Source organism: Anabrus simplex, chromosome 3, assembly GCF_040414725.1.
Source record: "Anabrus simplex isolate iqAnaSimp1 chromosome 3, ASM4041472v1, whole genome shotgun sequence".
NCBI lineage: Eukaryota > Metazoa > Arthropoda > Insecta > Orthoptera > Tettigoniidae > Anabrus > Anabrus simplex.
The window spans coordinates 217,424,274-217,440,097 of record NC_090267.1 but is presented as its reverse complement, the minus strand read 5'-3'; the positions used below and the strand labels follow the sequence as shown (position 1 = coordinate 217,440,097).

At 39.4% G+C, this 15,824-nt stretch overlaps 1 protein-coding gene across 1 annotated transcript in view; it reads right to left on the bottom strand.

Moving 5' to 3' along the window:
* Window positions 1-11,232: 11,232 nt before the first annotated feature.
* LOC136866752 (secretin receptor-like) overlaps window positions 11,233-15,824 on the bottom strand; it is a 341,576-nt gene continuing 336,984 nt past the window's right edge. Inside the window, exon 13 of the mRNA XM_068227043.1 lies at window positions 11,233-11,494. Coding sequence (XP_068083144.1) covers window positions 11,387-11,494 — 108 coding nt within the window. The 3' untranslated portion in view covers window positions 11,233-11,386. The remainder of the gene's footprint in view (window positions 11,495-15,824) is intronic.

Below are 15,824 nucleotides of genomic sequence, written 5' to 3'. Positions count from 1 at the left end.
ATCATCATCTTCCATCGCATTAGCTACTTAAAAAAGAAAACTTATATTCGTGCATGAATCAAATGAGCCTTTAGACTAATTTATATTATGATTAATTTAATATTACAGAAGCAGTCTAGTAGTGTAGCAAAAGATCGACGCTAATTAGGAACTATTATTTAGAGGTCTCATATTTAGAGTCTGGTAGTTCTCGAGATTCACAATAGAACTGGATGAAAGTGAAGTATTATCTCCACAAAATCTTCCCATCCATTATCCACTCCTACAGCTGACGAGGCCTTGATGGATTGTCTGAAGACATCCAGTTAATGGTCCTGCTTGTTCCTATACCTATCGATCAACGTATCGCGTTACCGTAAAGGTAATCGAGATTACAGCACCAGATTGAATTATTACTTTGGACATCTTTAGATATACCTCATTCTCTTAAAACTGTAAACATTCCGAATAAATTCCATGTACGTAATTAATGTTGCTGATGGATGCACAGTGTTATTCCCCCCTCGATTTGTGAATATCATCAACTCTTCTCCATCAAAAATGATTTTCCATGGGGTAAATGCGAGAAGTGAAGATCTCGATGAACTACGTTTCAGTCTTCATTTAGATGTTGGTAACATTTCGATACAATGAATAATAATAATAATAATAATAATAATAATAATAATAATAATAATAATAATAATAATAATAATACTCTGTTGTGTACTGCCCAACAGTGCTGACTAAGCATATCTTCACGCTGGGTAGAATTTGTCTTGCATCGTGCTATTAAAACAGTGCAGCACTAGCTTTTCTGCAACAATGTGGATTTGAAAGAAAGTAAAATCAGTCCAGAAAGCGAATCATCAACTTTACGAATATATAGGTAAGAAATACTTACACAAACAAATGCTAAAATATATTGTAATCTATCACCCCAGCTACGATTAGGTAAGTATGTAACACCAAACATAATATTAAACATCATATAATAGTTGGACCTTGAGTTAGACCTCTCCGTCTATTTAAACTGACGCCGATTTCCAAGTGTGGTGTTATCTATGCTCAAATTGCTGAACATTCATAAGTTTGTTCGTTTGGGAACAGCTGTCCCTAGCATCGATTTTCTAGTGCTGCCAGGTCTTCTGAAACTCTAACTACCATCGAGAATATTTGTACATTGATGTTGGGTACTTAATCAACAATCAATTGCTTACTCATCTTTTTGGGGTTATAAGCACTTTGTTTAAAGTGATCCGCCAATTATATGGTTTGATATAAAAATTATATCAGCGTATCAAAATTGTTTACTTTATTCATTCTGGAAACCTCTGCCAATCCTCTATAAAAAGAAGTCGTTTTTTGAGATAGATTTCTTGCGGCCGTGGTTTATTGAAAGATCTTCGTCGGGGAGATACTGGGGACGGGGACTGGCAGACCGGCATGAGAAGGTGGCTTTAACAATGTATGGCAGAATTATAAACATGTGAACCTCCTGTGTGTGAAGATAGGAAAGATTCCTGCGTTCCCCTTTAGAATGTAAATGTTAGGTCGTCCAGCTTTCTTTAATTTTAATGTAGGACTTTCATCTTTCTCAACTTAAATTTAATGTAGGTTTTTCTAGTCAGCCTTCGGGCTATAAAATTTATTTCCTAATGGAAATTTCTTAAAATATAAGGATGCACGAGTGGTTACCCTCGTCCGCTTCTTCTAATTCATTTTGGGTGACTAAGATTTTCAAACATCCTAAATTTATTTTTCTCTTTTTTAACTTAGTCACCTTGTAGCATGGGTTACCCTCCGTGTCATCTGACCTTATGCCCAGCTAGGTATTGACGGTTGAACTTTAACTTTAGAGTGCTTGAGTTTTATCCCCCATTCTCATTTGTTCTCGGCCCTTCGAGTGACAACCTTTTTCTGTTTGCTTTCCTCCTCTTTTGTGGTCGTGTAGTGTGGGCCTCCTACCCATGCTTACTTACTGATCTTCCGATCTTTTTTCGAGTGTGGCTTCTCTAAAGATGAGGGTAGCGAAAGGTGTAATTAGTTAATTAATTCTGACAGTAATATGCTTCTTCTGATTTAAGTGCCTGTGGTGTCAGGCAATTTGGTTAATATAGTGTAATGCAGGCCGGATAACGGGCGTTTTGTAAAATTAAATTGTAAGCTGAACTGTAGGGTTCGGGATCCGTCTGATGTAAATTTATAATAGAAGCTACGAATTCTTTCTCAATTTTGTATTGACTATACCTTTTCAAATCATGTGCAGGCTAGCCTTTCTCTCAATGCGTAAAAAATTTAAGAGACATGCGGGTCAGGAATCGTTGACTATGTCATTTGAAATGGGAGTTTTCCTCCCCAATACTTGTTAAAGTTTCTGAGCTTTCGAGCTCCCCTATTATAAAGATTTCTGAATTCACGAGCTCTTCTATCGTAAGGTTTTCTGAGCTTATGAGCTTCCTGGTTGTCACTTTTCGAGCTTCTCAAGCTTGTTTGGTAAAGTGTTCCTTATTGTTCTATTGTTAGTGTTTAAAAGATTCTAATGCAGGAAAGTAAATACATTATATTTTTTCACAGATTCTATTAGCAATACTTGAACTCTGGTATATGCTTTGTCCAGCCATTCACCCCACACGCGTCTTTCCCTCTCTTAACCACGGAAATACCCGGAATAGTAATGATAGATGAAGCGATTGTGTACATGTTTGTGAAATAGTAAATAGACTGACAATCTCTGCTATATTGCCATTCATTACTAATTTTCATTTTCATTCCACTTTCCTATTATCTACTAATGAAAGTGCTTTAAGGGAAAGGAGAGATTTTGGGCCTAATTTCATAAGAAGTTCCCCACGAATAACCACTGCCAATAAATCACTTATCACCGAGCTGGTTGGCTGCGCGGTTTTGGGTCGCGTAGTTGTGAGCTTGCATTCTGGAGACAGTGGGATCGTATTCTCCTATTTCTACATCAGGCAAATGTTGGGTTTGTACTTAAATTGAGGTTAATCCCAACCCTTTTCCATCCTTCCGTCGCCGAAAATCTTCGGTGTGTTAGTGCGACGTTAAACCATTAGCAAGAAACGCATACCATTTTTACAGTTTGGTAGGTGGTCAGAAAATAACACACTCGACAAGGCGCGATGTTGTCATTTCTGATCAACTGGTGTCATTGCTTGCTCTGCTGGGTATTCGTATATCGAGTCACTTTGAGGAGTGTGAAAAGCAAGACTGATTTGATTATCTATTTGCTCCGAAACATCTGCAACTAGATCATATCTGTTAAACGGCTGAATCGATACATATACGGTCTGTATTCGTAACACGAAGTCGACGTTAAATCACCAGAAAAAAATATGATCCACAAAGTGATACTTTGCTCTGATACTGAAACTGAGGTAAGTACTCGCTTGCTCTTACTATGAGAGTGATTGGTACGCCAAGACCATTAATGAGCTGAATATGCCACGGGTTTAGTTGTTGTTTCTTCTGTGACGGAGTTGATTATGTGGTAAAGTTTATGCTCAAGGTTGTGGATACTGGTTCAGTGCGTTAACGTTTAAGAGTGCTTATAGAAGAGCAAATCGCGATACTGGAATTGAAAGTTCTTTCCTTCGTCGCTGTTAACGTTAGGAAAATGATTCAGTATTGTTCTTTGTTTCTTCGGGAGTGAGAAAAACCCATAGAATAAGAGAATACCGGAGTAAGATTTCACAAGTATACATTCAGTCAAGTTTTTGATCAGAATATATTACAGTTCCTACTGGTTAAACGTTATACGTGTATTGGGAAGGGAAATACTTGCAGTAAATGTCTAAAAGGATTTCCATGAATAATAATTCCATTTTATGTGCAAACTACAAGAGATACACAGATAATAACTACAGATTTAAATAGAGAAAAATTTCAGCTACTTGGTCTTTTTTTCTCCACGTAATCACCGCCGTTCCTTACACACATTTACCAGCAATGAACAAAAAAGCCCGATGCCACTCGTAAAATCCTGCGCCAGCAGAGGCACGCCACTTTGTTACAAGTGTAATGACAGCATCCTAGTCTGGAAAATGTTGTTCATGTAGTCCATTTTTCATACCTCAAAAGAGATGGAAGTCTGAATGTGCTAAATCGGAGCTAAAATGTCGATTTGGTAGGACAGTCCAACCAAATTTTGCAACGTGCGCGGTGGTCGCCGAACTGGAAGGGGTCTAGGGTTATCGTGTTAAAAGCAAAAATGTGTCTGCTTCTCTTGCCTGACTCCAAAATGCGAGCGTTCAGCTTAGTCAGCATAAACTTGCAGCGTTGAGAATATTGACAGTTTCACCAGACTCCCCCCTGTGCGCTGTAGAATAGCACCCACGGTATCCCCTGCCTGTAGTAAGAGGCGACTGAAAAGGGCCCCAGGGGCTCTGTACTTTTGAACGTGTGTTGGCGACCACGGGGACCTTAGCTGAGTCCTGGCATAGCTTCCATTTACTTGTGCCAGGCTTCTTCGGACCTCCCCAGGTCAACTCTTGTTCTCTTCCAACCCCGAAGGTATTAGATAAGGAGGCCTAGGGAGTCTTCCATTTTCATGCCCTTCATGGCCCTTGTCTTCCTTTGGCCGATACCTTCATTTTTCGAAGTGTCGGACCCCTTTCTCTCTGACTAGAGGATGGTTGCCTAGTTGTACTTTCTCTTAAAACAATAATCACCACCATCACCACCACCACTCTCACCAGACTCCAGGACATCCAACAAAATCTCACCCCGCCTATCCTAAAAGACCGTGCGCATCACTTTCCCTACCTGCCTGGTCGTTAGCTTGATCGTCTGACACATAGTTATTTGGTTCCTGTCCCGTTGGTGGAAAAATATTTCACCATCAGAATGTCGGCCAGCAGGGTAGAAGAGGTGGTGGTATGCAATTCCTAATACACTAGCTTGCGTGCCAAAACCTGGATTCTAGTCCAGACCTCTCAGCAGAATTCATATGGAGTGAGTGCATATGACGCTGTTCATGATTCGACCGTTCCCGCCTTGAGCATTTCTCCATGGGTGTTGACTAACTACGTTCTGGTGGCATTTGATCTTGCCAAAACTGTCGTATAGTATCCAAAACCTCCCGTACTTGATCAACGGATCAATGAATGACTGTTGAATTTAGGTGTGTTATGTCTCTTCTGCTGCCACTCGACTGCTAGTGTACAAAAACTGTGTATTCCAGTCGGTCTAAGGCATTATTCAGCTAGAAAAAATTCCAACTGTGTGTTGGGGAAAGAGCTTTTGAAAATCATTAATTTATTACTGTCAGGTAGGAGAGCATATGGAATTTGAGGACCGGTTAGAAGACATAAAAAAAGAACAGTTGTAAAAAACATTCAGCTATTTATTTGAGTGAAATATACCATAAATCGATAACTAATATTAACAATAATTATTAAGTTTACTAATACTACTTGGATAGACAACTGTATAACTTCAAGAACTATAAGAATAGATACACTTTTCGTCCACAGTGTTTCCTAAGGAATATAATAAAATATTGAGGAAAATATACAGAATGCTCGAATTCAACGACAACATTACAATAAAAATAATGCGACATTTATCTCTATAGCACCATTTAGTTTGTTTCCTGTAACTTACATTAATTATATTCCGAATTAAAAACTAACCATTTAACGTGCCACAGTCAATAAGTAGACATTTTGTCGATTTGAAAGCTGAACCGTTCGACGTTTGTTATGCGGTAGCCTACTATATCATATCAGGAGATCGGATGACCTTGAGATAATATTAAAAATTCCCTCATCTGTTTGTTTTCGGGAAATTATTATAATATAAACACGGAGTATTTTAGACTGCTGTCTGGCTTAGAACTGCACTTCTATTCATACTATATCTTTTGGAAACCGGTGACTATAATGAAGACTGGCTGGGAGAGGAAGGTCAGGTATGAAGCTTCCTTCGGATGTTAGTGAAAAGAGCCCGGACTTTGATGACATAACAAATTCCGGAAAATGACCTAAAACATGACCTAAATATGTTCAAAGGATGACTTAAAAGGAGCAAGGAAATAATTACTTCAAATTATGAAGGACAATTCAGATTAACCCAAAACAGTAAATATGTGCGTTGGACATATCGATACTACCTTTAACTCGTAATGAAGTGCCATCAAATAATAATAATAATAATAATAATAATAATAATAATAATAATAATAATAATAATAATAAAGCTAATAAGAGAGTGACGGAAGGAGTTAACTAGAGAGGAGATACAAGCGCAATGGACTGAATGTTGATTGTTTGCCATTCACCGACGACCTAGCACGTATGTCTATTTCAATAGAAACAACAGTGAAACAATTCAATGTTCTCAGACAACAACCAGCAAAGTTAGGGCTACACATTTCACTTGAGAAAATACATCACAAACATCAGTGGATATCCTTGTATACTGCTTCTGGAGCAAGGAACGATCAAGAAAACCAACATATTTAAGTACCTGGGAGATTGGCTGGAACGTAATCTCTCCAAAGGAACAGGATAATCAACTCGAGTTAATAAGTTAGAAATGGCATACCAACTGACCAAGAACACCTACAATAAAAAGTGTCTCTCCCAAATAAACTAAAATGAAGCACTACCGGACAGTCATCCGCCCTGAAGTCTTATATGCTTCAGAATGTCTAATATTCAACAGGAAGGGACTCACGGACAAGCTCGAAATCCAGGAGAGAAAATATTGAGAAATATTTTAGGACCAGTCAAGGAAGGGAATGAATACAAAAACGACCCATCCAAGAGCTCTACAATTACTGTGAAAGGATCGCGTACTTGGCCAGGAAGAGACGCCTAGAATTTTATGGACACGTCTACAGGATGCATCATGCCAGATCGACCAACCTGCTTCTCGCTTACTGGCAAAAGAGGAAGACCAAATCACCGTGGTTGATAAAAGTAAACAAAGATCTGCAAGAAGTGGGAGGAACAGAAAGAGACTTAAATGAACGGACAACTTTCAAGAGGATGCTTAAACAAAAGAGGTTCCAGGACAAACAACCAAAATGGAAGACATGTATTTTCTGGACAAAGGAGAGGAAAGAACAACACAGACAGAGGATGCGCAATTACTGGGCAAACATCAAAACCCACCCCAAACGCAGCAGTTGAATATCGTGGTCCTTAGTCAGCCTATGCGAAACAAGAACAACATTAATAATAGATACAGAAACACCTAAGAGAATAATATTTCAGTCTTTTAAAATGCAGTTCTTACAAGAAAAACAACTGAGATTGTACAGGTCATCTAAGGCTATTGCGGACACTTCGTGTTTATCGCGGCCCACATGTTGCTGATTAGTAAATCTTCTATCTACTGCCCATTTCACTTCACATATTTCCCAGAAATGCATCTGACCATCTGGAGAACTCGCTGAATTGTGAAATACACGGAAAAATAAAACTCATATTGTATAAAACGAAATTAAGCATCACGGTATGGATGTTAATACTCGGGCACTTCAACAACCAGACTTAATTGGAGGTTGTAACTACTACAGTGGTAATACCTCCCATCCTCATCCATCTAGATTAGAAACATTGTCTCGTCGCACCATAGGGATTTGAATCTCCAAAGAATTCGGATAAGGGTTGTAAAAGTTTATTTTATTTCACACTTCGAACTGAGTACTGAACCTTTTGATGTGTGAGTATCCTCGTTTATTGGAAGACTATGTTGTTCAGATATATTGATCACCCAACATAAATGCACAGGAATGTCTAAATAATAACGCATACCTATAAAGAAAATTCACTTAAAAACAAGAATTTAATGTAACTAAGTAATAAAATAGGGGCTGCCTGGCCGAGGCTGTAAAGGCGTGCTCGGTTCGCCAGGAAGGACGTGGGTTCGAATCCTCGTCAGGAAGTCGTAAAATTTAAGAAACGAGATTTCCACTTCCGGAGGTGCATATGGCCCTGAGGTTCACTTAGCCTACACCAAAAATGAGTACCAGGTTAATTCCTGGGGGCAAAGGCGGCCGGGCGTAGAGCTAACCACTCCACCCATCACGTGCCGAGGTTACGAATGGTGGAAGCCTTTACATTCCACCTCTCCAACGGCCTTCATGGCCTATACGGAGATGACTTTGCTTTACTAATTAATAAAATGGCAAAATAGTCACGAAAAATGGGAATAAATACCCAAATAGTGACTAAATAAATTCTCTTGTATGTAATCAGTGATCAGGATTTAAATACAAGTTAGCAATATATATGGTGCACCAGTTAAAGGATGACATGTCATCAAAATCCGGGCCGGTTAATGACTTGGACCGGTTGTCAGTCGTGAGTTCACCATTTATCCGCAGCACGTTGCGTAGGCCTATTTATTCTAATATTGACTTCGAGTACATGATGCTACAGTTCATTGTTTTGCCCTATGTTGTTTCAAATATTTTTGTTATTTTCAGAAAAAGCAAGTACGCATTACGCAACGAGCACTTTACACATGGGAGCGTTTTAAGGAACAATTCGAATCATTCCAACGATACGTTAGAAATATAATGTAGAGCTGTAAATTTGCTGGAGGTTGCTCACACTGCCTATTACCTGGCAATCCTCCGTTTCGAGGTGGGTCTACATTTCTACGATAAGACTACATACAGTAGGCTATACGTTAATGTCAACATTAAAGCAAGACCTGGCCCAACCATCTGCAGCTGGAATAGGCTTCAGTCGGTGGGTAAATTCAAGTGCCTGAGAGTATATTCGCCATGCGTGACGAAAAAGATTTCGAAGTAAGGTAAAGGATCCAGAAAAGAAACAGGTGTTTCTTTAGCCTGCGAAACACACCGAGATTCAAAGCACTTTATGTTGAACAAAGATGAATATACACAACACTATCGTTTGCCGGAATGTACTGTGTGCATAGACAACCAGGAAGACTTACCGATTACAAGCTCGAAATTCTAGAAAGTGATACGATGAATCCTCAGGCCTATGAAAGAGGAAGGGGAGTGATGGAAGAGGAAAAATAAAGGAATATACAGTACGATGGGTTGATATCGGTATACAAATAACTTGAGCAGCAAACGGGCCTAATGTGCTTGTTACATGGTAAGGATAACAGGAAAGGCAATATCCAGAGATGTGATGAATAACAAATAAGTCGACCACTTCGTAGACTAAGACGGTGATGACGGAGTGAACTGGACTAAGACCTAAACCAGATGAGCATCACGGGAGGGAAGCAACTTGTTAAGGCAGCGCGTGGTCTTCAGGACCGGTGATTGTTGTATAACGATGATGAAGTCTATATTGGAATGCATTTCAATGACCTATAGCTATTTTTTACATTGACAGAAAAGTGTACGCCTATAAACAACAATAGTTATTTCTCAGTATAATAACTAAATGAAGACCTACGTTTCAATAAATTCCACTTCTCTCTATTTGCTTATTCCTATAGTTGTTGCTACTTACCCAATTACTCCCGATAAAGGCTAATTCTAAACAGAGAGACGTCACAAAATACAATGAAGATAGCATGAACATGGCAGCCTTGAAAGCTATAAAGGATTCAATTGCACATTTCAGGAATCATTTCCTTAAGAATTATGACAATAAAGGAACAGCTTTGGCATAGGGATGGAGTAAAAGACTAAGTCAACTAAAACGGGTAACCCTCAGGGGTTATTAACTTGGGGAGAGTTGGTTTGTGACCATGGGGCTCCTCGCCCAATCTAGCACCGCTTCCACTTAGTTGTGACAAACTCGTCGCGTACGTCTTTCCTATCTGACCTGCGTTACTCATTGATTGTTCTTTCCATACCTTTGATCTAGGGAACTTTTCTCAGTCTCTCACCGTTCGTGATCCTTCTCTTTCTTTTATCAATATGTTCATTCTTCGAAGGTTCAAACCTCTTTCTTTTTCATTTATGATTAGAGTTAAGAAGGGACGGTTTTCTATTTTACTTGCCCTTAAAACAATAACCACTACCACTACCATCACCACATGGAAAAGCTGACATTTCTCACATCATTCCCCCACATTGCTGATTTTGGAGACATAGGATATTGGTATCCGATGTCCACTGAGCAATCTCTAGGTGGAGCTGAAAGACCTTTGCTGTTGAACAACAAAATTTAAATAATTTAAATTATTTTTTGTCGATTTCACGTTTATGACAAGGAAAATAAAAGCGAATAAACGAACATAAAAGCGTCGTATGCACTATTTTGACAAAGGTGCATAGCGGGCAGGATATACTTGTCTGCTAGCTAGTAGTGGAGATGCACTGGTGTGGCTTCCGGGCGACAATCATGACCCCAGCGTCTAGACCAAGATAAGCATTGGCAATGATATAGTACTTGAATGAGAAACTTTTGTACTACTTGCCGGCGGTACTTAAAATGGCTGTAAAATACTACCAGTGCCGTCTGATGGTGAGATTACCGAACGACCACTAGAGTCCCGGGAGAGGCCAATACCTCGAACGCTGAAGCAATGATTATACTACGATGGGCCGGTCAGGTTACCCGCATGCGACTTTTTTTTTCCAAAGTAAACGACGTATTTTCAATCGAAGAATGAACAACCAAAACAAGGACAGCAAAAGCGATACGAGGACATTTTAAAGTGTAAAATGAAGAAGTGTCAAATTGACAGTAGCTGGGAGGATTTGCTGTAGCGTCTGATCGGCGTACGTGACGTCGTATTGTCCGTGAAGTACCACAATATTTTGAACAACAGCTACGAAGGTGTGAATCCGAAAAGGGAGGAAATAAGGAAGCATCAGAGAAAATCAGCAGTTTCTGTAACAACGGGAGCTTTATAGGCCAGCATTTTGACAGAGCATATAGTTGTAGAATTGTTTTCTTCACCCAAGAACTATAATTGTTGACATTCATGCACCTTGAAGACATTATTATATTCGCCAGCGAGGAAGTCTATGATTATTACGCTGATGAAGAGTGGATATATTGCTATGGTAACGACAATACGACTGAGTGTGAGAGTGTAGGTTCTTCTTCAACCCGCAATCACAATATTCTAATTTCTTACGTTGTATATTATTCCTCGTAGTACTTCGTTTAGTTCCTTCTACAAATACATAACCAAATGCGGTGATCTTGAAGAATCTACCTAGCCTCCGGGCTGTGGACTTGAAAGTAAAATGGCATGTATATGTTGTGATGCGTAACCACTAAGATAGTTTAAAAATAACATTTTACGTTAAAACCGATATAAACAAGCTTTTGCAGGTACCATTTTTGTCATAACTAGCGCGAGTGTTACATTTCCGCTAAAAAATCCAAACACTCCTTACTGATACACTTAATAACCGAGAAAAAGTTCCTAAGTTATGAGCAACTAGTGTAGCCATATTCTCAGTAGCCATAAAATTACTGCATATTCTTCACTGTGTACTTTCTGACATACGTTGAAGTTCTATTTCATTATTATCATGACAATCTGATCTCGGTCCTCTTCTTGCTTGTCCTGGCAAACTTGCAAGTCCATTTCCCTAAAAAGAAGGAAACAGATCGGTTCTAGTGTTATTGTATTAACATTTGAATTAAATAATAATAATAATGACAATAATAGTAATAGTAATAATAATACAGTATGTAACTGAAGATACTTGGACCTTGAACCTTTATATGTCTGTACTATCTGCCTATGTGCCCCCTCTGGCGGGATTACGGACAATAAATTTTTAAGGGAATTTATAATTTTCAATGTTTGTAAAACTTAAGCGTTTGTACACTTTTTATGTGCTAAGGTTATCAGCACTTCTACGCCTTCCTTAGTTATTAACCAATCAGGAAATGTATGTATTTTTCTCTGGCCAAATAAAACTGGGGGTGTGTACAGACATTCAGCCTAGCTCAAGAGAGTTCTGGAACTTTCCCCTCTGAGTTGCTATAAAAGCTGGTCGCTTTAGAGCTTTATTGCCATCTTCATCGCTCCGGTCTAGCGTGTGTATGTATGTACGTACTGCGCAATAGGATGCAGGGGCAGCCTTGCCGCCGTCGGAAGGCACAACAACTCAAGATAATGGAAGACATCTCGTAAAATGTAATAGCTCCAGGCAGTTAACTTTAAGGGAAAGTTTCAAACTTCGTTCCTTAATGTAAAATTCTAAAGTTTAAATGTAAATTTTAAGCAAGTCTAAGGACTCTGTTCAAATCTCTGCTGGGTAAGACGGAAATTTAGGGAATAAAATGTGTTCACCCTCTGTTAATTCCCATTCAACTTCGTATGGGGTGACCAAGATTTTCTAAACTTCTAAATTATTCACACGGCTTTGGTATTTAATATTTCGCATCTAGTCACCCCTCTGTAGTATAGGCTAAGCCTCTGCAACTTCGGGCCATAAGATCAGTTAGGATTTTAAGTGTTTATCAAAAGGAGTGCAAGAGTTTCGTCTCCTAGCATTTTGTTCATGGCCGATCGTCTTAAACCTTATATTTTGTACATTAAGGCCATTTAGAATGGGTACTCATAACCCCTGTTTAAATTGTCATTATTTATAGATGAACGTGTAACAGGTTGTCGGGCAGAAATTACAGTAAATACTGCTTTTGAAGTTTATAAGGTGTCCGTGGAGTGGCGACATGCTGGATCACCAAGGAGGCAGAAGCTCCGTCAGACTCCTTCCCCAGTCAAATTGATGATGATCGTCGCGTATGACGTCAGGGGTGTCATTGTTTGCCACCTTGTTCCACATGGCAGAACGGTGACCGCACAGTACCACAGGGACTTCCTGGTGAGAAGTTGTCGTTAGGGAGAAACGTCCGGATCTTGTGGACAGTGAAATAATCCTGCACGACAATGCAAAATCACATAAAGCAGAATGTGTAGGGCAGGTACTGCGACGTTGGGGATGGGAAGAATAATTGGAGCACCTACCGTACTCTCCCGACATTTCGCCCTGTGACTTTGATCTCATTCGAAAGATTAAGGAGCCACTGCGTGGTAGGTGGTTTGCAGTACGAGAGGACATTGCTAATGCTGTGCGCCAACAGGTGACCCGATTCACACAAGGTGTGGCAAATGCTGAGGCAGATGGTATTCAGCGCCTCCCACATCGTTGGCAGCGTGTGGTGTCAGTAGCAGGGGACTACTTTGAGGGTCTTTAGGCCCACGTTTGTCATGTCAACTTTATGTGTACTGTGTTGTCATTCTTTTGCACCGGGAAGGCCATATTGCCCTGTATACTACCGTAATAAATTAGTGTGTTGCGATATTTCAGTGCTATTCATTGTTCACACATGTAGTTACCTTGTCCTTTCGTCAGTATATGTCTCATTTTCCAACCCGACTGGTATCTTCAAGAAAACAATACACTACCGCTTATTAATTTCAATACATCCTGGTATTTCAGATTTACAACACAAATCAAACATTATTTCTCACAAAAGATAATTATATTAACTTACACATATATAAGACAATCACAGTCATAATATTTTACTTTCATCAAAGTATTCTCCTTTGGATTTAATGACTGCCTCACAAACTCTAGGCATGCGGTCAATCAATTTTTGTAGGTATCGTGAATCTATATGATTCCACACATCCTTAACAATATTCCAGAGATGTTCCTTGCTGGATATATTAACTTCCCTGATACCTCTGTCCACTTCATCCCAGACTATTTCAATGGGATTACAATCGGGGTTTTGGGACGGACATACCGTATCTTTCAGTACTTTCTCTTTTTCCTTTGATGCAAAGTAGTTCGTACAGTATGCCGACCGATGTTTTGGGTCATTATCCTTTTGTAAGGTGAACCCTTTGCCTATTAAGCGCAATCCACTTGGTACTGCATTATACTGAAATATGCGGTGGTACTGCTTCTGATCCATACATCCTTCTATTTTCACAATGTCGCCAACACTATCTCCGTCAAAACATCCCCAAACCATAAAAGAACCTCCACCGTGTTTAACTGTAGGTAGAACACACTGCTGGGCTACCCTTTCCCCTACAAATCGGCGAACAAATATTCTCCTTCTGGTTCCAAAAATCTCGAACTTCGATTCATCGGTGAACAACACGTTTATCCATTCTTCCGACGTCCAATTACGATGTTTTCTAGCCCATTCAAGTCTCTTCTCTTTATTTATGGGTCATAGAATTGGTTTTCTTGCTGTGACACATCCTTTCAAGCCTGCTTCTCTCAGTCTCCCTTTTACTGTTGCAACAGATATTGTTGTCGTGTTCATTTATACAAATTCTGCACGAATTTGGGACGCTATTTTGAATATATTTCTCTTACTGATAATTCGATTATATTTATAATCACTTTTAGTTGTTTTACGAGGTCGTCCTCGTCGTGGTATGTCCTTATTGCTCCTGTTGGCTTCTGGCGGTGAAGGATTTATTGCACTCCCCCTTTATACACACTATACTGTTTCGCAATTTGGCGAATAGATAAACCTACTTGGCTAAGTGCTACAATTGCAGCACGTTTTTCTATGGATATCTCCACTCGTGGAGGCATACTAGCGATGTGCACACTTCAACTGTCACGAAGGAACTACATGCAGGAACCACATGTTATGTATTGTAGCAGTGCTTGTAGTGCGCTGCAGATATTACATCACTTCAGGGAGCAACACAGGTGCACCAAATGCGACGTCCGTCGGCAAATAGTTAAACAAACATATCCGATAAGTACATAACGTTTATGTACACAACATTGTTTGTTGGATACTACTGTATCTCGATGACCACAAGCAAAAATCATGACATGTGTACTACTGTTGTACTATTTCCTTTGTTTACTCAACCGTACCCACGGTATTAGACCTTATCTACAGAGAACTAGATCTCAATTATTGGGTGTATTGAAATTAAGAGCGGTAGTGTAGTTGCCATGACTTTTGCACCAACCCTCGTACTAAGGATCCACATTTTTAATATAATGACCATTTATTGATGTGAGTTTGAACACATGTCGTTTTATACAAGAATGGTGCTAGTTTCGACGCACATTGCGCGTCATCATGAGCCAGTGAATCAAGTAAGCAAATCACAACTAATCAAAAAAGTATAAAACACATGACAGCAATATAATGAAAAATGTTAAACTGTAACAAGTTAAAATTGTGTTACAATATGATGAGAGTATGGTGCGCCTGACCTTAATGTAACATTCTATAATAATCTGAGAAGGTAACCCACTTGTTAAGTCTTGATACACAAGGAAATAGTTCAGCTTGAGGCGTATAGATCATAAGGTGTATCATTAGTCTTGTTGAAAAGAAACTGCAAAGCATGTGTTATCCGTGGGAAGAATAAATCTTGTTCTCTTTGTCTATGGTGTTCAACAGCCTTAATTCAGGTGGTTCCGAAGCAAACAATGTGGTCATGTGAAGATCTTAATTTGAACCAATGTTATGATTCCCAGTTCGACATGGATTTGTGGTGACCTGATGAAAGATTGAAAGCTAAATTAGGCGTGATACAATTTACATAGACGAAAAGTAAGTCAAGTGAAAAGAGGCGTAAAAATGCATACATACATACATACTTACTGAACCCTTTGGTCCATCAAAGGTCATGGGTTCAATACATACATACATACATACATACATACATACATACATACATACATACATAATCTATTATTGATAGTTTTCATGTCTTTCAGAATTCAGTCTGTAAGCTTCTGTGAATGAACTATACTCCGTGTATTCTACCATCCCCATCAACAGGGTATTTTATTGTTCCTATAGCTTTTGCTTCTGGAGCCCCCCCCTCCCCCCACACCACCACCCGCCCCGCCCAGAAAGCCTACCCCCCCCCCCCCGAGAAAAATATTCCTGGGTACGGCCTTGAGAAAC